The sequence below is a fragment of the Helobdella robusta genome (genome assembly GCF_000326865.2).
Source record: "Helobdella robusta unplaced genomic scaffold HELROscaffold_19, whole genome shotgun sequence".
Classification (NCBI taxonomy): domain Eukaryota; kingdom Metazoa; phylum Annelida; class Clitellata; order Rhynchobdellida; family Glossiphoniidae; genus Helobdella; species Helobdella robusta.
Window position 1 is genome coordinate 926375 of NW_008704034.1, and position 27156 is coordinate 953530.

A 27156-nucleotide genomic window follows, 5' to 3' on the forward strand; every position below is an offset into this window, starting at 1 on the left:
TTCAAATTGCTATATATCATTCTACTTATTAATTTATTCATTCATTCAGATATTGCGTCATATATTACCCGCCTTGAATTCCGATGACGTCAAGTAGTTTGTCACGTTATGCGTTCTATGTAATGACGTCGTATTGTGCTAAGAAAACATTAATTGTTCTGTGGTTATGGGGTGCGTGCGCTTGTACGTGGCGTAATGGCACTTTGTAATGTTTTACACAGTAAGTATACAATGTATACTTACTTATATGTATATGTATACTTAATGTTCAGCGTTAGCACATAGGAAGGTTATAAGAGATGTGTGTGTGTGTGGCGTTTGTTTGTATGTGTGTGTGTTGTGTGTGTGAGCATTGCATTGTGTTGCATTGCTTGACATTACGTTGTTGAGAAGAGGAAAACAGAAGAGGTCAAACGTGTCGCTACACCAATCGTCTATAAAATTTTCATTTTTCTGTTAGAAGTATTGTTGTTGTCGTTGTTGGAAGTGTTGCTGTTGTTGTTGAAGACGCTGCTATTGTTGTTGGAAGTGTTGTTGTTGTTGTTGAAAATATTGTTGTTGTTGTTGTTGATGTTTCAGTGGTTGGTTGTTAGTTAAATTGTTGTTGTTGCTGTTGTTTCAATGCGGAAAAATTACTGCGTGTGTCATTGTTTGTCGTTGCTGCAGTTAGACTTAATGTTGTGTTGTAATTGTTGCAAGTTGTTGCACGGTGTGATTTAAATGAAATAATTTTTGGTCATCTTAGTTTGTTGTCGTTGTTGTTGTCACTAATGTGATGTGTTGTTATTTACATCAACATGTTTTGTGTTAACTTTTTTAAATGTTTTAGTATTTTAGTTTAACAGTAGTTTATTTTTTAATAATTTTAGTATTTTGTTGCATTGTTTTTGATGTTATTAGATGCATTCCAGTGTTTCGTCTGCGTTATCTTAAATCAATTTTTTTCAAATCAAAGCGCTGATTGTAATAAAACACTAAATTATACACGCGTGCATTATCTACGCTCCTTTCCGTCTTATGCTTTTTTTCTGCAAAAAAAACTATTTGCCCTTAGAGTTGTGTTTGAATGATGTTTCCACCAGCGACATATGCTATGCATACACGTACAAAAACACACACATACACACACACACACGTACATACATATATACTTAGATACATACACATACACAAACACACAGGAATGCACATGCTCACACACATGCATGCATGCCTGCAACCAAACAACGCAGGCATAACTGTAAAGTAAGTCTGCTATCAAATATTCATTCATTGTTCATCAGTTGCATAACAATTTGTTGCTCGGCTGGCTGGCTGGCTGGCAGAACAGTTGTTCTACCGTGTTTCACTTTTGTTTTTCAACAGATGAAAAATTATTGAGGCATCATTGTGACGTCATTTCCGTCGTCCTTGACAAAAATAAAATAAAAACAAAACAATATGGTAAAAAAACCAACAAAACATCAGTTGTAAATCTTATAGAGATATTGTAGTAACAGTAAAAACTTATACCTTGATCGTTATCATCATCATCATCATCGCCACCATCATCATCCTCGCCATCATCATCATCATTATCCTCTTCACCATCGTCATCATCATCATCATCATCATCATCATCATCATCATCGTCATCATCAACGTCAATGTTATTTTCCACATTTCACGTTTGCAAAAACATTAGGCACTAATCATCATTAGTTACAATGTCAACATTATTAACATTATTAATGCAGATCTTTCGTTATCTTCATCAACATTTTCATCATCATCATCATCATCAACCATCGTCATCATTTGTTCTTTCTTATTAGTATCGTTATAACCATTACTATTATCATTAGTAGTAGAGGTAGTTGTGGTAGTAGTGGTAGCATCAGCAGCAGCAGCAGTAGTAGTAGCAACACTGTTATTAGATTTATAAAATAGCAGTAAAAATAGTAGAAGTAGTAGTAATAGTAGCAGCAATAGTAGTAGTAGTAGCAGTAATATTTTTAATGATATCATTCTCCGAAATGCTATGGTGATACCAACAACGATTCTTACTTTCATTGTTACGTGAAAATTATTGGATGCTCATTAATAGCAGGTAGGAATGGACAAACATGGACAAGCATGAACGTATAAAGTAAACAAACATAGACATAAAATAAACAAACATAGATATAAGATAAACAAACATAGATATACGATGAACAAACGTAGATATACAATGAACAAACATAGATACAGAATACACGAAAATAAACAAGCAATTAATTTCACGCATACATAGAAACCATGGAGAGCTAAATAAGAAATTAATTATATTAAGTTAATTCAAGTATATATTCATATAAATACAATTCATTCCAAGCATACATTCGTGTGAATTCAATTCAATCATTTATTCATTCGTTCTTTCGTTCGTTCGTTCGTCCATCCATCCATCCATCCATCCATCCATCCATCCATCCATCCATCCATCCATCCATCCATCCATTCATGCCTACATTCACGAGAGCAGACAACTTTACTCACGTGACTACTCTGAATTCACGTAAATAAACAAGAAAACATGAATTTAAATGTCAGACTTTGAATTCGTGCATTCATTTTGTTAGAGTGGTGAACAGCGATGTCCAGTCCAAATGAAATGGAGGAGGAAGAAAGAGGAGGAAATTTGTTGGAAAAGAGGAAACAAGAACAAAGAGGAAATTGATGGAGAGGAGAGAAATGCATTCAACATTTATAAAAGAAAGATAATGAAGGAAAAGGGAGAGAGGGAGTGGAAGATGAGATAGAGAAGAATAATGAGCGTGGCATAAAAGCAAAAAGAAACAAATACACTGTACACTGTATATATAAAGATACAGATACACACACACACGCACACACACATACATACAAACATAACATACACACACACACGCACACACACACACACACACACACACACTCACACTGACATAACCACCCAAGAACGCATGTATTTTTTTATTTTTTTAGTTAGCCAAAGCAAAAGAAGTTTAAAAAAAAAGAGAGAGAAGTGTGTAAAGTTAGTTACTATCAATCTCTCACACGATGAATTATTATTTTTTAATAATTTAATAATTTAAAATAATGAAAAATATTTTGAGAAGAAAAGAAATAAATTTTATTAAAAAAAGCAAATTGATAGTCGCAGACGAGCAGGCGGGCATGGATGGGGAGGTGGGGAGAGAGGGAGGTAGCCATAGAAAGAAAGCACAAGAGAGACAAAGAAATAGAAGATCAATACGAAGCTACGCTTGGCACAGCAGTCGTGCTCAAGGCAATATGATGAGGTATATGTGTATACATACACTTATGTGTGTTTCCATGTATATAAATTTATATGCATCTAATGTGTGTTTCCATGTTTATGTTCACCTGTGAGTGTGTGTTTGTAAGTCTAAGTGTATTCGTAAGTAGGAAAGTATATTTTGTTATTTTTTCAATCTTTCGAAATATATATTTTCATTTTTCTGGTTGGTGCAAGTGAGTGAGCATTGTTCCCTTCTTTTGCAAACGATATTCAAAATTCAGAGCAGTTGAATTTGCATCACATTATATGCTATATATATATATATATATATATTATATATATATATATATATATTATATTATATATTATTATATTATATTATATTATATTATATTATATTATATATATTATATTATATATATATATTATATGCGTCGCGAATTTCGTTTTTGAATGATACTGTGCTAATAATGGAGTCAGTGTACCCGTCTGTGTGTTTGTGCACACATTGGTCTATGAATGTGTATCTAATGATCGAGATATATTGTGGGTGAATGAGAATGTACATACGACAGTGTGTAAGTATATATATATGTATGTATGTATGTATGTGTGTATGTGTATGTATGTGTTTGTTTGTGTGCTTGTATGTATGTATATATGTATGTGAGAATGCGAAATATTAATTTGTGTACTTGTTTGAGAGTTCAATGCCAGGCATGCATATTAGCATCTTGTGTATAAAAGGACTGGCTTACATTTTGTGATGCGTTCATTGCTTGTTTATTTGTTTACTTGTTGAAATCTGAGAACACCAAATGTATATAATATATCTATACACGTGTGCGTGCGTGAATATATAGAAATAAAAAAATATATTTATAGATATAAACATGAACTGGCACATGTTCGCATGAATGTTTGCATACGTAATAAGTGTTATATATAATATAATATACATACATATATACACTTATTATATATACACAATGCTCCATTCCATTGGCGACGTATGTTTTGCGAGAATAAGTTGTGTACATAGAAAGATGGAATTACGCTTGTGTGATATGAAACCATTACATTTGTGTATATATCAAATTAGGTATTTGAATACCTAAAATTGCCTCAATTCATCTGTCTGTTGTGAACATGCGATGAGCGAGGCTATAGTGTAGACGATGTTGTATTCCATTGAAACTCATGCATTGGAAACACATGTGTACGTATGTACGTATGATTGTTCGCTGTTGTATAAGACTGCTTGTTTGTATGCTCGTATTTTTTGTACAAAAGTATATGCTCTGGTCCACATGTAACACCATCCATTCAAGTGTTAATACACATCTTAAGTAGTCTTCTAGGTATATGTACATGTACGTACACATACATGTAGATCCTTTTACGTAGGAGCTATGTATTAACCCGCCCATTAATCATTTGTGTATGTATGTATGTATGTATGTATGTATGTATGTATGTATGTATGTATGTATGTATGTATGTATGTATGTATGTATGTATGTATGTATGTATATATACATGAAAATGTAAATATATATATATATAATATACATACATATATACATACATATATACGTATATATGTATGTATATATGATTAAACAAATGTATAAGATATGTACAAACATTTTACGCGTACGCATGCATCTCTAAAGGATTGCGTATGCTCATGTATGCGTATCCGCAACCAGCGAAACATACGTTAGTGCCGATGGTCTGGTTAGTGCAAATGCTAATGATGGCAGAGTAAAGGATAAATGTGATGATGATGGTGATGACGGTGTGATGATGGTGATGGTTCGATAATGATGAGCTGACGATGCGACGAATCTAGGAATAATGATGAAAAATGTGAAAATAACGTGATGTTGATGGTGATCAAGAGTATAAAAATTAATGATGATAAAGATGATGACGACAACGACGATGATAGGAGGAAGAAAATGACGATGCGGTGCTGACTGAAATTCTGGAGAGATATGATTGATGGAAGTTTGAATTGAATACGACGAGATCCTGATTGCAATATAATGAATCATATGACGATGATATTGACGACTATGATGATGACGATGAAGATGACGATGTCATTGAGGATGATGTTGAGGATATTGTTAGTGATGATAAAGGCACGGATACATGGTAATGTATATTGATTTGCTGGTGATATTGAAAAGCAATGATACACGTTTAACATTACCATCATGCTAGAATATGATTTTGTGATAATTAGGATTGATTATTTTTTAGCGGGTATTTTTCATGACGATGATAGAAAAGCAAATTTTCTGTTATGGAGACACATGCTTCAAAAGATCAAGAATAACAGATGTTTCGTAACAAAGAAAATTAATAAAGCAATAATTAAATAATAACAAACGAATAATAATAAAATAAAAATACATTAACATTGTTACAGACCCATGAAGGGCCAATAATGTTGACGATGACGACGATGAAGATGATAACGGTGTCACATACAGACAGATAAACAACGTTGTAATGGTGATAATGTTTGTGATGTGATGATGATGGATAAGTAGTTTCCGGCGTTTGCAATGAATGACTTACCAGTGAATCATTAGGTGGATGTGAGTGAGTGGATGAATGAGCGTATGGATGATTTGTCAGTGCCTCTATTGTTTTGAAGTCATCTGTCTTGCATAATTATTCACTTTTATTATTAACAAATTTGTGATGATGATCGTCAAGAGTCATCACTGTCTGTCAACACCTCGTCAAGATTGCGATAATCATTTTATCATTATTGTTATCACTATTGTTTTCAACAGTACACTCATCACGCTTTTTTCTTCTTTATCTTCTTTATCACCGTCACCACCACTAACATCATCACCATCACAATCATCGTTATTTTTTCCAAAACCATTTTCCGACACCATTTTCCAAAACGGAATCAACATAAAATGGAAAACCTAACCTTGACCGGATGGAACTTCTCATCGTAACCTTCACGTACGTTGTTACTTCCGAGCGATTGAAGTCAATATTTAACAGGCCACAGAGATCAAATGATCCTGAAATCAATTAATAATCACGTGATTACATACTCATTCTGAAAATCAAACGAGGATGAAAACAAATCACCCACTTTTTATCTACTCTCTCCTTCCAACCATCATTCTTATTCATTCATCCATTCGTCTTATTCACCGTAAGTAAGAACTTAAGAAGATCTAGCGCCCACCAATCTTACGCGTATGAAAAACAGAATCCACATCAGTCTTTTCTTTTATACACAAAGCAGCATAATCCCTATGCCGGCATATAACAGTGTGCATCATACGATACACGTACACATACAATACATGTATGTATGTATGAATTTTTGTATGTATGTATGTATGTATAGACCAATTGTATGTATGTATGTATATATATATGTATGTATAATACATTGTATATTCATACCATACATGTATGCATGTGAATTATATAATACACATTGATACAGTTATGAACGTGTATATGTTAAATGTATATGTATTGGATTATGTATGTTAAGTATGTATCTATGTATGTATTTATGTATGTATTTATGAATGTATGTATGTATGTATGAATGTATGTATGTATTATGTATTACAAGTGAACGAATCAACAGACTGAACGAATATTTAATAAACATGGACTGGTCAAACGTTTTAAACTGTGAGGATGTAAATGTCGGGTTTCAACGATTCATAGAGATTTTTGTAAAGAACTTCAACGAATGCTGTCGTATTTCATCAGTAAGAAAAATTAAAAAAATATCACGTAATAAACCTTGGATAACCGATGATCTTGACTTAAACTAATGTTAAATAGAAAAACCAAACTGTATACAAAATATCTAAAAAATCCGAATATTGAAAATCTAATTGAATTAAAGTCAATTAGACAATCTTGCACCAAATTTAAAAATAAACTAAAAAAAACAATATTATAGCGACATCATAGTAAAGAACATAAAAGATAACAGAAGAACGTGGTCGATTATTAAGAACATTATCAGCACAAATAAAATCACCAATACCGTCACATCAAACAGTGAAATTGTTCGTTCTCCTGCGGACGCCTTAAACGATTATTTCATCGGTATAGCTATAAAACTAGGTTCATCTTTCAACAATTCAACACTCTGGAAAAATCACCTCACTAATAAACTTCAAAACCCGTTCTTCTGTCTGTCGACCTCAAGCGATGAAATAATTGCAACAACCAGATGGCATTCCTATGAAAATAATAAAATCTACCATACATTCAACAGCTCACATTTTGGAATTCCTAATTAACCTTTCTTTCAACTCCGGCACATTCCCACGATGTTTCAAAGTCTCAAAAATTGTACCGATTAAAAAAGATGAGGGATGCAATGATTTAACTAATTTTCGACCCGTTGCTCTTTTATCAAATTTTTCGAAAATAATAGAAAAAGTAATGTACAAAAGGCTAAATATCTTCTTCAAAAAAAATTTCATAATTAACGATTCACAATTTGGATTTCGAGAGAAGTACTCGACTGAGCTGGCAATAATAGAATTGATCAGAAAAATAGGGATCGCAGCAGAAGACAAAAAATACATCGTAGGCACGTGCCTTGATCTCTCGAAGGCATTCGATTGCATCAACCACAACATCTTGCTGGCGAAACTAGACCATTATGGAATACGTGGCTCGCAACTGAAATGGTTCAAAAGTTACTTATTGGAGAGAAGTCAATTTGTTAGCTGGCAGGGTACATGCTCGAGCGAAAAATTAAACCAAATTGGAGTACCTCAGGGCAGCATTTTTGGACCATTGCTATTCATTGTCTTCATCAACGATCTCCCGAAAGTTTCAACATTCTTTGATTACATTTGCTTCGCAGATGACACTAATCTATTCAGTACAGGCAAAAACATCGATGAACTCATCTTGAAGACTAATAGTGAAATTAAAAAGGTCGTCTCATGGTTTGAATGTAATGTGTTGACATTGAATAGCAGAAAAACACAAATGATTATTTTTGGCCCAGTCCAATATTTAAACTACAAGGAGCCATATAAGATCGTAATAAATAATTCGGATTTTCTCGAAAGCAAAACTGTTAAATTTTTAGGAGTAATATTGGATCAAAAATTATCGTTTCAACAACATGTTCGATATGTTTGCACAAAACTAGCAAGATCAATTGGTCTATTAAATAAAATAAAATTTTTCTTGCCTAAAAGAATTCTTAACATGCTATATAAAGCCATCTGTACTCCATATATCTCATACTGCAATACAGTCTGGACAAGCGCCTATCCAACTACAACAAATCCAATAAGAATAATCATGAAGAGAGCGATGCGAACAATCACACTTTCCAAAGCTCAATCCCATTCACAACCGCTATTCGCCACGACAAGCAATCTGACTTTCGATCAAATGAGTACATATCACGCGGCAAAATTCATCGACAAACAATTGACTGGTAAACTACCTCCGATTTTTGACGGTTATTATAAACGAACGAAGAATCAAAGGCGCATCAATTTCATCTGTTCCAACAAATCAAAAACGAAAATTTTACATCAACACATCATTTGCAGAGGACCAAGAACTTGGAATTTTTTATTAAATAAAGGATTTAATTATGACAGATCGAACATGCAGAACTTTAACCATCATTTGAAAGCATTTATTAGTTTGGTTAATTAAAATCACTAGTTTTAAGAATATAAATTACATTTTTATAAAATATTTATGACATCATGTGTGCTCAGTTGTATGTATGCGTGCGTGCTGACGTGTACGTAGATATTTTTATATACGTATGTGATCCTATTCTCTTCTATCTATAGCTTATATAGATAGATTCAATCAGGTATTCTATATGCAGTTTTGTATATAGAGAAATATAGACCTAACTTATTATTAGGATCAATTAGTAACATCTCAAAGCTAATACATTCCATTTAGAGAATCTGAAGTTTTTTGTGGTGCACGATGATAATATTTTTATGAACAGTTAGTAACACCGTAAATATAATATACTCCAATTAGAGAATCTGAAGTTTTTTGTGGTACTCGATAATTTTATTTTTACGAACAACTAGTAACACCGTAAATTTAATATATAACATTTAGAGATTCTGAAGTTTTTTGTTTGATGGCTGTGCCCGATGATTTTGTTTTTGTGATCAATTAGTAACATCTGAAGGTTAACATATTTCATTCAGAGATTCTGAAGTTTTTGGTTTAGGTGGCTGTGCTCGATGAGTTTTATACTAACTCCTCACAGTCAACCTGCAGCTTATTTTCTTTATTGAGGACAAATAAATTGTTTCGTTTCGTTTCGTATGTATGTATGTTAAAACCAAATCATTGACGAATGATACCAAAAGCCAAGCGTCTGACTAAATTTGATTTTATTTGCTATAACGTCACTCAACCCCGTCGGCATTCAACTCCACATTTTCCAACACACAGACGCGCAAAAACCGCTGCAGAATGCACGAGATATTATTCATAGCGAAAAAAAAATGTATGTATGTATGTATGTATGTATGTATGTATGTATGTATGTATGTATGTATGTATGTATATATATGTGTGTGTATGTGTGTATGTATGATATAAAGAGGAAATTTATGTATCGTTTTATGGGCTGCCGGGATATCTGAATGACGACCGTAAAACCATGTACATAAAAATAAAAACTAAACTGCACGTCGTAGAGAAATGTTTCATTCATTCAGATGTTTAAAATTTAAAAAAAACAACGAAAACTCTTTAGAAAATAAAATAATGATATAAGAGGCATTTAGATTATAATCTGCGTTTGATGAAAGTTATGCAAGTTTGATGAAAAGCAGTGAAGAAGTGACAGTTTATTTTTCCCCTTGAAAACTCGGTACGAATCTGTAAAATGTTTGTATATTTTTTGTATGTATAAAATATTTGTATGTTAACAACTTATCCATACGATGTTGTATCTTCATGATGACTTGAGTACAAAACATCTTTTATCCATCTTGCAAGATAATTTTTTCATCAAAATTAACCACTTCAATGGATAATAAACCAGCGAAACAGCAAAAAAGTACATAACATGTCAGTGTTTAACTTGAGCAACCTGGACGATTAAATTCAAACTGTTGTTCGTTTACCGCAGACTAACTTTATTTGATGGAATATTAACAAAAATTTATTTTTCCAGCATCGTATGCAGGCAGACGTCAACGCTGATGCCTTCTCAGATAGGACAGAGGCGACTATAAGACGAGACGCACACTGATATCTCAAAATGTTGAGCTGCGTAAAAACGTACGATAAAGCGTGACATTTTGTTTGGTTGTTTTTCAAAATTGAAAAATGTGAGCTGACCGTAAGATTTATCAAACAACTTTTATTAGCTAGCAGCAGCCACCGTAACAAAATTTTTCTTAATTGTGAATAAATATTGACTGTCGGTCGCATTGCTTGGCAATGAAATGCATTTCGTTTTGACGTAGGTTCACATTTTCAGACTGACAAAATCGAACTTAGAAGTAAAAATGCTTTACTTTACAACGTTAAAAGTGAATAAAAACCAACAAACCGTCAAATTATTTTTGAACAATTTACAATGACGAAATTATCACGAAATTCATACTAACATATTAACAGCGTGAAACTGTACATACAAATTTTTAAATATTTCATACATTCATTACATTTACACAAATGAAGATCAATGCAAAGTAGAAAATTTCATTTCATCTTTATGTTAAAAAAAGAAAAGTAGTAATTTGAAAAGGCAAAATGACAGACAATGGATAATGAATAAAACAAATAATGAATGAACAGCGGAAGGAAGCCATTTAATTGAACATGTGGTGTTACATTGCTACACATTTCATTATGTTTTTGGAGGGTCACTTTTTTCAGATGAAGGATCAACAGCAGAACCATCAAGACCATTCATCAAGAGAATTTGTTTCTTTCCAGTGAAGGGCTGCATTGTTTTATGAATGCCCATCTTGAATTCTGAAAAGGAGATGACCTCATGTTTTGGGGGCTTTAACTTTCCAGCCATAACAAGATCTGTCAACCACTGTATCATGTTTCGTTGTTCCTGACTGCGCATGTTCTCTGCAGTCCATCTAGACATCCAAAAACCAGACAACTTGACGTCATTGAAAATCAAGAGACCCGTTGGAACCATGAGAGGTTGCTTGGACATTCCACCATATGTAACTAGAGTTGAGCCAGCTTCCATATGTCTTTTAAGTGATTGTAAAAGATGCCAGACAATAAAAAAAATACAAAATATAAGCAAACTGTATGAAAATTTATTATCTAAAAAAATGAAATAATTACTTGAGTAAATCTGCAGCACTTTTCCCACCAACAGTATTCAACCCTAATTTTGGTTTAGGCAGATCCTCCAGAATCTCCTTCACCTCAGGACTTCTAAGCAGATCATCTGTCAAGACGTGAGTGGCCCCAAGACTGTTGAGATGGTCGACCAACTTTGAGAGATCTGGTCTATTTCTCACAATATTGATTGTCCTCACCTGAAGTTCTGCAGCAATTTGTATGACAGCCTGTCCAACTGCACTGTTGGCCCCATTCTGAATTATCACATCACCTTTCTCTAACTTTACAAAATCTTTCAGCATTCTAACAGAAAAAATAAAACTATCAAAAATTATGAAAAACATTAATAACTTTGACAGTTAAGCAGAATTAATATACATTTAGCCTTAGCATATCCATTCTTAGTTCATAATTTAATTCATTTTATATACTAAAATAAAATGAAAATAAATGAATAATCTTAAATTTAAAAGATTTGGAAACTACCTATAAGCGGTGCAAGGATTTACACTTAATGTTGCAGCACTGACCACCGGCAAATCCTTCGATATTTTGATGAATTGATCTGCACGAGAATTAGCGTGTGTCCTCCACGTTCCCCATCCAGGTATAATGGAAAGAACTCGGTCACCAACTTGAAAGTCTTTGACATCAGAACCAACCATCAAAATTTCGCCAACTCCTTCATTGCCACCAACGGCAGGCAAAGGTGGTTTGATCGGATAAATGCCTTGAATCATATTCATGTCTGCCGGATTGATAGTGGCGGCCAGCATTCGAACCATGACCTCTGACTTTGAGGGCTTCGAAAGGGTACTCTCGATAAGCTCAACCACCTTCTCAGGATCTCCATTAGACTGGTAAATGAGACTGCTACATTTCTGGCTGACTTTTGAGCTGTAAGTTGAATGGTACACCTTGAACGATCGACAAGAACCCACTAACAAATTAGTGACTCTAAGCTGCATTATAGTTTATTTACCTTATTTAACTTTTAACCAATGTTAATTTAAAACTGAATCTAAGTAATAAAAAGTAAACTTTGACATAAAACATACAAAAATTTTACTAAAATAAATTTTAAAATGTTGATAATTTTGCAACACATTTTTTATTTAAAATAAAAATATTTTATTAACTAAAATTAAAACTCGTTAATGAGTTCAAACGTCAAATTCTTGTAGACCCATCTCCATTTAAAGATGTGTGTACATACATCCATATACAAAATTTTTGCGAAAGGAAGAGATAACCTTGTTAAATAAGTGACTGAAAATTGTTTTAAAGTTTTCGTTTTGTAACCCCATTATATCGTCTGCCAGCAAGTTTCAAATTTATTAAATTTAAAAACGTTTGTATCCATATTTTGAGAAATTTTTTCATTTTGTGATGAGTTGTTACAGTAGAAATATTTTTGAGATGTTCTGTTGAAGTTGGATTAGCATTAGTTTTTGATTTTGTTGTTAACTGAGGAGTGATTTTTAATTTTATTCGATTGCTAATTAACTATCAAGTTTGTTGTTTTCATTTTTTTAATTAATTATTTTTTTCTTCAAAATGGGACGTAAAAAGATCAAAATATCTCAAATTACTGATGAGAGGAATCGTCAGGTTTGCCTTAAGAAGTTTTTTTTTTCAGTTTTTTCATCGCTTCTTTTTTCACATTTATTTTAAAGTATTTCATTTATGAATGGCTACTATCAAATTTCATTGTATATTTTTTCAACTGTTTGCATGTACAAATTTATATTGCATAGATGGGTACATAGAGTCAAATCAATGATGTTTTTTGTTAAAAATGTTCATGGAATTAATACTGCCATACCCAACTAGCACCTACTCATCTCATTAAATCTGCTCAAACAATTCACAGGTAACATTCACAAAGAGAAAGTTTGGATTAATGAAGAAAGCATACGAACTGAGCGTCCTATGCGACTGCGAGATAGCGTTAATCGTCTTCAACAATGCCAACAAGCTGTTCCAGTACGCCAGCACTGACATGGATCGAGTTCTTTTGAAGTACACAGAGCACAGTGATCCTCACGAAAGCAGAACAAACCGGGATATCATTGAGGTAGTACTGATTGTGATCACTTTATAATTATTTTATAATTGTCTATAATTTCATATTTAACTGTTTTGATAATTATTATGATGAATACTGAGTACTGGTAATGATTGTTTTAATTGTTTAAGGATAACTATAATTACATACTTTTGCATATAGGTATATATGTATATATATATATATATATATATATGTATATATATATATATATATATATATATATATGTATTGTATATATATATATATTTATATATATTATTAGGCAGAGAAAATATTTTAAAATAAATTATTTTTTTCTGCCTAATTCATAATATAATTACTTTTTTAATGATTTTTAAATTATTCATATTTAAAGAAATTGTTTATAATAAATACATCACCAATCATATCGTTGTGTTTATAAATAAATAATTAAATAAACAATATAATATAAATAAGTACAGGAATGTAGAGAAAATATAAATATATGTCCATGACTTTATTTTTAAATTTTTTGTAATTTCTCAACAGATGCTAAAAAGGAAAGATTTAAAAAATGGGTATTATGATGAAGTTAGTAGAAGATTTTTATCATTGCCATCATCATTAATATCCGTTGTCATCATTTTCATCCTCATCATCCTCATCATCTTTATTTTTTTTATTATCATTATTGTATCCTATCTTGTACCTTAGTTTCTCTCATTATCATCATCAATTTTATCAGTATCACATTGTTACATATAAACGTTATTATCATTTGTAATTATCACCAGCTTTAGAATAGTATTCATCATGGTAGTGTCATTTTTTAAATTCTATTCATCAGAATTATTTTACTCACTATTATAAATTCATCATCATCATCTTTTACTGGCCATCATTATTTCAAAAAAAAAATTATCATCATAGTTGTCGCCATCATCTCCATAATCATCAAAAGATTTATCATGGTCTAAATCATTAGCAATGGTTATCATAAACATTCTGATGATCATTATCGGAGCTTTTATCTCTTATTAATGTCTTGTATTAGTTGCTATGGTTTCTTGAAGTTTTAAGAACTTGTTTGTAGTTTTGTATGTTGATATTTTTGTATTATTATGCACTTGTGTATTTTTCCTTGTATAATTTGTTGCTTTGTCTGAGTGGCATTGTTGGAAATATCATAGGTGTAGACAGAAAAACAAATTCTTGTATTATATGACTATGTTTCTTCATATGTGCACACACACAAAACGCGCATACACACAGACACAAACACACACACACACACACACATATATACAAATATATATACATACATTGTATACGTGGTAATACATATGTATGTATGTATCACTTTTATAGCTTCATCCTTTATCATCATCTCTCAATTTAGACCCAGGAATATGTAACCGTACTGTCCAGCATGTTCAGATTTTCAGATTAGGTCAGTTCTCTCTTTCTCTCACTCTCTCTTTCTCTCTCTCTCTCTTTCGTTCTTTCTTTCTTTCTTTACCATGGTCACAGCATTGCAATATTTGTGAATGTTTTACTGTGATTGATTTCGCCATGATGTGTTTTTGATTTCTGGTTTAGTCATTCTTGTCTCATACTGTTTTATTTATTTTTGAGCGTTTTTTGAAAATTTTTTAATTTGAACTAAACATAAATGAGGTTTATTATATATATATATATATATATATATATATATATATATATATATATATAATTGTGAGACATGTTGTGATCTTCCAAATATATATATATATATATATATATATATATATATATATATATATATGTGTGTGTGTGTGTGTGTGTGTGTGTGTGTGTGTGTGTGTGTGTGTGTGTGTGTATACATATATGTACATACGCATGGTTAGATTGTTTATAAACAAAGATAATGAACCAACCCTAAATTTCAAAACTGAGAACTACTTGAAAAAAGTACTTTTCAGTATCTATCAGAACAGAACAACAAAACATAACACAACATAATTTAACACAACACAACATAATTTAACACAACACAACAAATCATAGCATAACAACATCACATAACAATTCACGCGTGTAAACATAGCAACGAATTGCAACAAGTATACATTTTGATACACAGATAAACAAATATAATATGACCCACACGCTCATATCAAAGATAACAATTTAACGTAAGTTACTTAACACGAAACATAACATAAAATGCTTTTAAACCTAGACAAAGCTACCTAAATCCATAACAAATGCAAATGAACGAACAAATAACATAACAGTTGAATGAATGGACCAACCACAAGACACACAGAAACAAACCAACATGCATAGGTTTATCACACATACCAGCAAACATGATTATGTGTATACTTTGTTTGAATACATATACATTATAATGAATTGTAATTGGTTAGTATAAGCGGTCGTAAGTTGGGCTGTTGTCCTAGCACTTTTTCAAATCTCTAATTAAAAACCGTTCAGTTGATCTCATGTTAAGCTCTCTCATCTGCTTACTTCCCTACTGGACAATATGAATGTAGGCGGCATGGGTCGTATCATGTCAACTTTCTTTTCCGATGTTATTCACCCGAATTAACATGCTCCACTTTATATTATGTATTTATTCATTTGTATGTTTGTTTCTTGCTCTTATTTTATTTATCTCTCTCTTTCTTTTTCTTTCTTTTTCTCCATGTTTTTCTTGGTTTTTATAACTATATAGATGGGCAACCAGACAGATCACACATTCTGATTATTTATTAACTCATAGTGAGCATTCGGTTGATTCCTCCAAGCTCCAACAACACATTGGGGCGTACCAGGCAACTCATTGCTTGGGTTCCAATAAATACCTATCAATATATATATATATATATATATATATATATATATATATATATATATATATATATATATATATTGATAGGTATATATATAATATTTACTATACAAGTATGTATATACCAACACTTAAGTATTTTCTAAAAGCAAATATTTGTCTTTCTTGTCAACATTTCACTAGTCATCATACATTAACATGTATGTTTAATGTTTAGAATTGTAGATTCTACATGATATATCATGTAGATTCATGAACAAAGGAACCTGCACATGTAAAAATTGGAAGGAGTGTACAGAAACTTTCCATTTGCGTGCAATGCAGGTGTGCATGCGTCGTACAAGCAATCTTCTGCTCATACGTACTGCACGTAGGGTGGGTGATCATCTCTATTCCTTCCTCCTCTCTCTCTCTCTCTCTCTTTCTCTTCTCTCTCTCTTTTTTCATTTTTTCTCTCCTCAATCTCTTTCTCTTTGCTTGAAAGAAATTTTAAAAAATAGTTGTTGTTGGTTCACAGAACAACAATAATTAATCCGGGATTTATTTTTATTCTTATTTTTAGCTGTTATTATTCTTAACTTCTTCTGTTTTGTTGTTTAAATCAGCGCCAAATATTATACGTTGTGCATGTAAGACGTATATTGCTGTACAGTGTATGTATGTATGTGTATGTATTTATATTTCTGTTTGTGTATCTGTGTATGTATTCATTAATCTATTCGTTGTAAATAATTGAGCAGAAGAAGGGGAGGATAGATGAGCGGATGAATTAATAAACTGAAATTAATGAAAAGATGTATGTGTCCAGTGTAAAGCTATATAGGAGCAGGAGCAAATAAATGATGAACATTTTATAAGAATTGAAAAATAGAAAGTATACTAGTTGGATGGAAAAATGGCTTGGATATAGATTTTTAAAATGTTTTGCTCTAAATTTTATTAGTTTTTATGAGTTGTTTTTTTTAAATATGTTTTAAAGTTTTAGAGTTATTATATGGTGATACATTGGTGTAGCAAAATTTTATAACATAATGCGTTTGTCCGTTGTCATGGTTTCGTTTCCATAATTTGTAATGTCATCACTGTTTTATTTTAACAATCATCGTTAATGTCATGCTTGGGTGTGCAAATTTTGAAATTGATGCAATGACGGTGGTGGTGATGGTGGTGGTTATTGCTTTCCGTTACATCAGTTTTAATGGCATGATGCAGTTATTTGTGTATGTGTATGTGTGAGTGAGAGAGAGTGTGTGTGTGAGTGTGTGTGTATGTTTGTGTGTGTGTGTATGTGAGTGTGTGTGTGTATGTGAGTGTATGTGTGTACTTGTAAGTTTTTATGCAAAATGTCATCGTGGTGATCATTGAGAAAATAATTTTAATGAAGCTAGCAATTGATGATGTCGATGATGACGATGATGGCTGGCTGGCCTGATAGTGATTAATGATGAGCATCATTGTCACTATCATCATCATCGTTGTCATTATAGTCATCCAGAGATTCAAATGATAACTTTTTGTCTGGTCTAAACTTTAATGTCAATCTAATTAAAGTTGGTAGTGAGGAAGAGGAGGACGATGATGATGATGATGGTGATGATGATGATGATGATGAGGATGAATGTCAGTTCTTGTGTATGATGATGGTAACGTTGATGATAATGATGATGATGATGGTGATGATGGAGATGATGGTGAAGAAGATGATGATGAATATTTATGTGAGGAGTGCAAGAAAGCTAATAATAATGGCAAGGAGTTTGATTACTTTAATGATATGGAAACTAATTTGACCAGTACACTGATGGTGATGGTGATGATGGTGAAGAGTAAGAAGACGATGTTTATGGCGACGAAGAAGATGATGATGACCAAAATGAAAATAAGCCATATAAATTTGATATCTGATTTGACATTTGTCATCCGTAATTAATTCAACTTTTGTATCAAATTTTATTTTTCTATGCATGCAGCGAATGGTCTTGTACATTAGGCTCATGCATACAAAATATGTCCATGTCGATATTTTATGTAGCTTGTGAGTGTGTGTGTGTGTCTGTGTGTGTGTGTGAGTGTGTGTGTGTGTATGTGTGTGTGTGAGTGTGCGTATGTGTGATGTGATGAGTGCGTGCGTATGACTGCTTATATCAGTTATGTTTTTTGCGGTTGTGAATTTATATAAAAATATTTAATAATATTTTTTAAGCTGTCCGCGAACGTTGCTCATTCTTATTACAATTGCTGTGTCCACCTTATTAAAGTTTAACTGATCAATATTTATATAGATAGCTACCTTAATTTTTAGCCATCCTTGCATAATGATCTCGTCATATTAGCATATGTTATTCACTGCACAACGAGTCTGTTTGTTCTGAGCGGTTAAAAATTCTCTATTAGGTAACCACATCCTATTCCTTTTTATAACTTTCATTTATGTCCAGTCCGCCCTATTCTTCTCATTAATCATTCCATTGGTTTTAAATGTTCTCTATTTTTTTTTTTTTCTAAATTAATGTCTCCTTTCTTCAAATAAATATTTGAGCCAAATGTAATAATTCCAGAAAAGTTTCCTATCTAATGATCTATCTATTTTATCTATTTAAGATTACTAAGATTTGTTATAAGAATTCACACGTGTTTGATGACTTGAAGTGCATTTGAGCCTGGCAGCTGATAGTGAATGTAAACCACAACGCAACATCACCGTAACGCAGACAAGTACTTTTTTTCTGTGCATAGGTGTGTTGCACATGCAACTCATAATGTACGTTCCTGTCATTAATTGTCTGTGGGGTTGTACTGTAAATGAATGAGCACACAGTTATTTAAGAATAATGTGCTAATATCTCGACATAGGTATGAGTTGTCTTATTTATAGATTTTCATTATATTTTATTTTTTTACGTGCTCTCTGCACGTGTACATAATTATATTAGTTTACATGTCTTATAAGCCCTCTCTCCTCTCCTCTCCCCTCCTCTCTCTTCTCTCTTTTCTCACGTATCTCATTTCATTTCTTCTCATTTTCTCTCGGTTCGTTATGTCTTCTTTTTTGGTCTCTCTTGTTCTCAAAATATATACTGGCATCCTATACACTCGATTTATCTGAGATATTTATACGTTTTATAAATAGGTATGAGTCAGTACGATCTCTTGTCAACATAGACAAACACACTCACACACACGCGCGCAAACAAGCAGATCAAGTCACACGCAAACACACATACACAGGCACATACGCACATTTTATGTATGTACTAGTTCATGTCTTTTTGCATTTGTCATGCTGTGACAGAACTTATACTATATCTGCCTTGTCATCATTCCATGTTTGTTTCCATACTAATACATGTAATTTTACATTCAAACTTTAAATGTGCTCTATATATTTATTTATAAATGTGCATGTGTTAAAAAGCGACTAGTTGAAATTTGTGTGTAACTTGTTTGTACTTTGTGTCTATAATATGTATGGCATTTTTTTGAACAGTTGGCTTACATTTTTATATGCATGGTTGTATACGTGTATGGTTATTGGTTGGATATGCGAATGATGGTTGTATATATGCATGATTGTATGTGTGCAGTGCCTGGCTGTATACATGCATCCGCTCAGTTTCCTCTTCTTTCATAAATATTTCGAATCATTTATAAAAGATTATGATGGTCTGATGTTAATCTGGGCGTCGACAAACTGTGGATTGTCATATACAATGGTCGTATAATAGACACGCTTGATGTCCACATACATATACAATTATACATAGATGTACCTGAGTTGGTCCACTTCTCGAATGGTTTCTTACGCACTGGACAGTACTGGACTGTTATATAATTGGCTCGGAACTCGTGGATCCAATCGTTGTATGTGTATACATAGACATGTCTCGTTGTCCTTCCATACTAAAAAATAGTGATGTACACTACACATTAATGATGACGACGATGATAGACGTAGTGGTAGAACTATTTGTGCAATTTTAGGTGAATGATAACGAAGACGATGTTGATGATGATGACACCAATTAAATGGAGGACTTAGTTTTGAAAATTGAACATAAATAATAAAATGTTTATAAATTATATAAAAAGCTCGTAAATTATTATCTGTGTTAATCAGACACTTAAGACGTTAGTAGTTGTTTGGCTGGCTGTTGTTGCTGGGACTGTATGTGAGCAAGGTAGTTGTAATAGGGTATTTCTATTATTATTATTACCTCAAAGAATTAACTATTGTACTGTTTGTATGTGTGTATGTTATGTTTTTCGATGTTTCAATTAAGTGCTTACAAAAAATTAATTATACATACGTTTATTTCTTATACACGTACACACGCAAACACACACACACACACACATATATATATATATCAATGTATATATATATATATATAAATGTATGTATGCTTATATTTAAACATGTATGGAAACTTAACAAGAAGAAGTAGCAATTATCATATGGTTGGTTTGTATCTCAGAACCACAGTTGATGACCAAGAAGACATACATGTGCACATATAAACACATACACATAGTATATTGTGTGTTAAAACCAAAACATGATGAGTTAACACTGAACGGTCAAACATCAGTATAGTATACACTAGTATACTATACTGATGTACAAACACATGGTATATAAGTATACACTAAATTATCTTTCTGACCTGGGTATTATTATTGTTATTATTATTATTATAATTATTGTTATTTTTATTTTATTGTTATTTTTATTATAAAATAAATGAACAAAAGGAAACAGATAGACACAATTATATATAATGTATTAGATAGAATATAAGTGATTTCTGTTAACATAATACAAAGCATTTCTAGTATGAAGGTATATTTATAGGCAGGTTAGTTGAATGAGGTTTAAAATATGTGTTGTCATGTACAACAATAATAAGGGTAATATGTTACTTTATGGTCAGATCTTATGCCTGTATTTATTGATTGCGAGTTGAGTTATGAGATTTTTATCTTCGTGATTTAATATAGTTATAAGTGCGCGCGTGTATGAGTGTGTGTATGTGTGTGTGTGTGTAAAAACGTGTGCTACGTTTGCTTCTTGCTCTCAACAGCCCAATTATAATGATGATGATGAAAATGAAGATGATGAAAATGAAGATGATAATGAAGGTGATGTTCACCTATTTAAAAGGATGCTACTAATGAAAGTTAAATTAATGCGTATTTAAATCCACATTCTTTATCTGCTAGGCAAAGGCAGACTCATATGCAGAGATGTTTATATTGTTATACATTATATATTCATTGTATGAGCTGCTATGTCTAATACTTAATTTTATTGGGTTGGCTGACTTTTTGCGAATTTTAAACGTTAATAAATGTTTATCTACACACACACACAGAGAAAGAGAAAGAGAGAGAGAGAGACACACAAACATGCACACTACACACGCACATACATTCGTAAATTATACACACCTACACAAACGCACATATACAAAAGCTCAAATTTTTGAGGCTTGTAGATATAAATTAAGGCAAACTGTTTCTTCTAGTACTGCTAGCTGACATCTCGCTACCGTAAAAATTTGAAAAATTTAATTAAAAGCAAGAACGAATTATTTGTCAGTGTGTCTGTATGTGTGTTTGTATGTGTATCTGTTTTATGCACACACACACACGCGCGCACACACACAAACAAACACACACACTCAAACAAACACACACACTCAAACAAACACACAAATTTATATATATATATATATATATATATATATATACAGATTTCTATCTTTATATTTATATCATATACTATACAATACAATACAATACAATATGTATATATACAATACGAAATATGGAATGATGTGCGTGTGAGCTTTTAATTGAAAAAATATCCTTGCTAATTGATCTATTAAAGAAAAAAGTAGGTGACACGTATGGTATGTAGTTTGCAGTAGCAAATGAGTAAAGTAGTAGCGTTAGCGAGTGAGTAAAATACATACATGTGCGTATTTCTGTTGCCGGTTAAATTTAATACCGCTAAATTAATTACGTCTGCTTTTTAATGATAGCGAAAAAAATGTTATTTCATTTTATTGATTGAGTTGACATGGATTCGTTGTATGTGTTAATATGTGATTATTATCGACATAATTAACTTTTTTTCCTGCGATTTCATAATTTATTATTGTTTCATTATTATTATTTATTATATTTATTATTATTATTAATATTTTTATTAACGTCATAATCCTCATTATCGATTTTATTGTCCGGATAATAGTTTGTACAATTTTTTTTATTTCATTTTCAATCTAGAGCAAGCCACTCTGTCCTGTTCTAGATCTCTTTCTAAACGTAATCTCGTCTTGCGCTGTTACATTTACATTACAAGGTGTGGCGTGTGTGTGTGTGTGTGTGTGTGTGTGTGTGTGTGTGTTCATTGAAGCAAATCGAAGCGTGTGTGTGCGGTGCTGTATGTGTGTGTCAGGTTGTTTGTTATCTTCTTATCATTTGATCTCATTCTTTATCGCGTTTTCATAACCACTATTGCGCTTTTTATTACCTTTTTATCGTTATTTTTATGTCATTACCATCTCTTTCTGTATCGACATCCTCATCATCTACGTCATCATCTACGTCATCATCATTGGTTTCATCGCCTCGTAACTTAGTTTTTCTAAACTATCGACAAACGTTTTATAACCACGTTATTGTTATTATTATTGTTGTTATTATTATTATTATTAATATTGTTATTGTTGTTGTTCATTTTGTTATCATCATCGTCATCATCATTGCAATCATCGTAATTTCCTCCCCAACATTTGTGCTGTAATCATCAAAGCTTGCTTACAATCAACCATAAACTGGACACATATTTGCTTGCACGTGCGTACACATATACACGCACATACATATACACATACTCACGCATATATATATATATATATATATATACATATATACATATATATATATATAGTACATAAGAAATCATATTCATATAATATTTATATAATCTTGAAACTGATACATCGTATCAACATATATTATCATCTATTAGCCTTAGTTTATTTCATTATAATAGCCATCATCACAACCATCATCATTGTTGTCTTAAATATCGAGGTCGTCACATTATTGTCAATGGCATTATCATTTTGATATATTATCATAAGTATCATTATCGTCGTCATTACCGTCAATCGTCAGCATCATCATCATCATTATCATCATCGTCATCACTATCATTGTCATCATCATTGTCATTATCATCATCGTCATTGTAATCATCGTCATCATCATCATCGTCATCATCATTTTATTTATTCTCTCTCCCATTATTTCGAAGGATTGGTCGATGATGGCGAAAGATGAAAACGACAGCATGACTCCTCCACCACCGTCATCATCACTACAAGCTCCGCCAACTTCGTCATCACCACAAACATCCATCCACGCTCACTCATCTATGGATCACCACTCGGCTATCAACAACAACCACAACAACAACCACAACAACAAAGCAACTACACCCTCTCTTACTTGCCAGTCCAAAATTTCCTCCTCTTTTGGTATTCCTTCCATTGTTCATCCCAATTCTTATGGGGACGATGTATGTTAGGATGGATGGATGGATGGATGGATGGATGGATGGATTGATAGATGGCTTGATGGATGGATGGGTTGATGGATGGATGGATAGCGAGGTTGTCAATGTCGAAGTATCTTTCAGTACTGACTTTGGCATTCGCAATACTTTTGACGCCTAGTATCCAGCTTGATATTGCCGATGCTTTTTGGACAATAAAAAATCGATATTCGATAGCAATACTTTCCAGTGTCAAGTGGATATATTTTCATTAAATTTTAATTCTTAATGTTGAGTGCATTTTCTAATTGGTGAATTCGGGATTCAGAATTAAGTTTCGCCGTCTTTTGCATGTTTGTTTTTTTTTTTGGTTTTATACAAACCTGTTTTGTGTCCGCCGCTGATTTAAACAGTTCTCGTTATGAGGTCATCTTCGTGTTATACGTTAACTATTGAATGTGCTAGTATTAATGAAATTTCAGTTGTTTTCCAGTGACACCGATAAAAAAAAATACTAGAGCATTAGTGTTTTCAGCAATACTTTCAAAAATAAGTTTCGGTACTGGTATTTGCGTTACTATATTTGAGTATTGTTAACATAGCTCATTGATGAGTTGATGAATGGACGGGTGGATTATGAATGGATAAATAAATGGATTGATGAGTGGATGACCGTTTGAATTGATAGATAGGACGGTAAGTAGGATGTTAACAGGAAGAATTATAAATTGGATTGATGTTTGAATTGATTGTTTCAATTTCTAACAAACTTAAACATCTTTATTAACCTTGTTTTCCATTTTGTGAAGATCTCGTCACTGACCACCAATCGACACAAGCCTACCATCCCATCCCTACCCTACCTTCCAATGGACGACCAGCACACGGCAGCAGCCCTTGATCACGATCTCCTATCTAAGAAGTCACCATCGACAAATCTCTCGGCAACATGCAACAGCGTCGTTGCTGCAACGAACAGTTTGTTGTGCAACAACCTTCTGCTATCAACAAGCTGGGGAAGCATTGCTGAGCTCTGTGGGGTGGTAGGCAATGGTGAAGCTACTGGTGGTCTAGCTAGTAGTAGTGGTAATAGCAGTATTGGCGGGGTAGCCGGCGGTCTGACCAGTCTCATGAATATTAATAATGGTCCTGATTATATGAATCTAAGGTTAAGTTTTTAAATCCTATCTTATCCATTTAGACTTTTTTTTATTTGTTTTTCTTTCCAGACCACGTGTGTCGATCATTATTAATAGGAAGGACTCAAATATATGTTTCATCTGTTGTAAAAATTTAATTTAATTATGTTTTACCATTTATCCCTAATCCTAATATTGACTCTTATATATTAGTGAATTATCATTTTTACGTAACTGTAATGTGAAATTAAAACAACTCAAAAATCAGAAACCCATCATCAGCATGCACCTTGAATGTTGTGGGGGTGAAGAACGAACCTGTGTCCCCGGGTCCACCCCCTATATCACCCACTCCAAAATTTAGTAGTGACTTCGTGAAACCGTACGGAAGCAGCAGCATGGGTACCACCAACAACATACCGCCATATCAACTGCATAACAGCGTCAGTGCTACTTCTTATCACATCAATAAGAGTCGCACTGACAAGCTGGACAGCAACAATAATTACATTGCCTCATCGTCATCTCCTTTCAACATGAACCACAACAATCTACAACAACAACAACATGGCGTTATCAAGAACAGTTATTCCCAACAACAACAACAACATTACCATTCCATGAGTGATTCAACGTACCTATACCCACCACATACACCATCTCACTCGCCACACAATATTCATCAAATGCAACATCTTCCACAGCGACAACAACTTCTCTCTCCACAACCATACAACAACAACCAACTTAACAACCATCACAACAACAATAATAATTACATGAATTGCAGGAATTCTCCTTATCTACATCATAACATATCACCAAATCAGTCTTACACATCCAACCATCCACTCATGCAACAACGGGTTTTGCAACACCAACAAAAAATGTTGGAACAAAATTTGTTGCAAGTTGATGTTAGTTTTTTGTTGTTTTGTTGGCTATCTTATGACAATGATATTTTGATTGTTTTCAATTATTATTTTAGTTTTTTTTCAATTTTCTTTATCAAAATGGTTTACACTAAAGTTTGTTGAACTCTTCCATGATTTATATTTATAACCAAATTTACATTACATGTTGACACTGGAAATTGTAAAGAAAAAAAAAATTATCGTTTTTTTGTTTCTAAATCTTTTACATTCCATTTTCGTACTGTCCTCCTTCGTCACCCATCTTACTACCTCCGCTCATCACCTTCATCACCATCCTTTACGTTGCTCTTTTTTCACTTTATAGTTTACAACTGAAGTCTTGTATTAAATTGCTCACAACAGATACCACCAGCCAACAGCACGCCAACGTTACAACAACAGCAGCAACAACAACAACAACCACAATGCATATCACCCTGCAGCAACAACAACAACAACGGCTTCCCTCCCCACCAGCCATCGTCATCATCATCATCGTCATTTCGCCACAACGCATCACCGATGATGATGATGAAGATGCCAGTGAGGCAACCGCCGACACCACAAAGCACGCCCACGATACGCTTGACAACCAGCGCTACTGACGTCGGTGAAGATGGAAACGACGTCAACAGCGTCGTTGACGGTGACCGCAACAGGCTGTGTGGTAGCAGGAGTAGCAGCAGCACAAGCAGCTGCCACAGTGATAGATACTCCACTTACGTTGGCAGCAACCAACAAATGCCAGCAATGATGCATCAACCGCATTACCAGCCGCAGCACAGTTCCGTCGATCAGGAACCGTTGATGAAGAGGATTCGTTTCGATGACCCTACTAACTGGTGATTGGTTGGCTGGTTGGTTGATCAGCTGTTTGATTGGTCGATTAGTTAGTTGATCGATCGATCGATTGGTCGACTAGTTAGTTGATCGATTGATTGATTGGTCGATTGGTCTGTTGATGGACTGATTGATAGAACCGGTAGAGTCGGCTCGATGAGAAGCATTGCTTGATTATCCAATCCAATACTATTGGTGATGTTGTTGTTGCAAC

At 33.0% G+C, this 27156-nt stretch overlaps 3 protein-coding genes across 3 annotated transcripts; 2 read left to right on the forward strand and 1 right to left on the reverse strand.

Annotated features, from left to right (window-relative positions):
- Window positions 1-11153: 11153 nt before the first annotated feature.
- On the reverse strand, window positions 11154-12582 carry HELRODRAFT_170854 (hypothetical protein; the record flags this gene model as incomplete). The annotated part of the gene is made up of 3 exons (XM_009016681.1): window positions 11154-11517; window positions 11615-11917; window positions 12101-12582. 3 exons carry the CDS (start codon window positions 12580-12582, stop codon window positions 11154-11156), a joined length of 1149 nt encoding a protein of 382 aa, XP_009014929.1.
- Window positions 12583-13171: 589 nt separating this feature from the next.
- HELRODRAFT_156791 (hypothetical protein) lies at window positions 13172-13718 on the forward strand (the record flags this gene model as incomplete). The annotated part of the gene is made up of 2 exons (XM_009016682.1): window positions 13172-13225; window positions 13488-13718. 2 exons carry the CDS (start codon window positions 13172-13174, stop codon window positions 13716-13718), a joined length of 285 nt encoding a protein of 94 aa, XP_009014930.1.
- An 11200-nt stretch (window positions 13719-24918) lies between these two features.
- HELRODRAFT_170855 (hypothetical protein) lies at window positions 24919-26932 on the forward strand (the record flags this gene model as incomplete). Its single annotated transcript, XM_009016683.1, has 4 exons — window positions 24919-25217; window positions 25457-25822; window positions 25979-26105; window positions 26834-26932. The coding sequence occupies 4 exons, from the start codon at window positions 24919-24921 to the stop codon at window positions 26930-26932; spliced, it is 891 nt and encodes a 296-aa protein (XP_009014931.1).
- Between the last annotated feature and the right edge of the window lie 224 nt (window positions 26933-27156).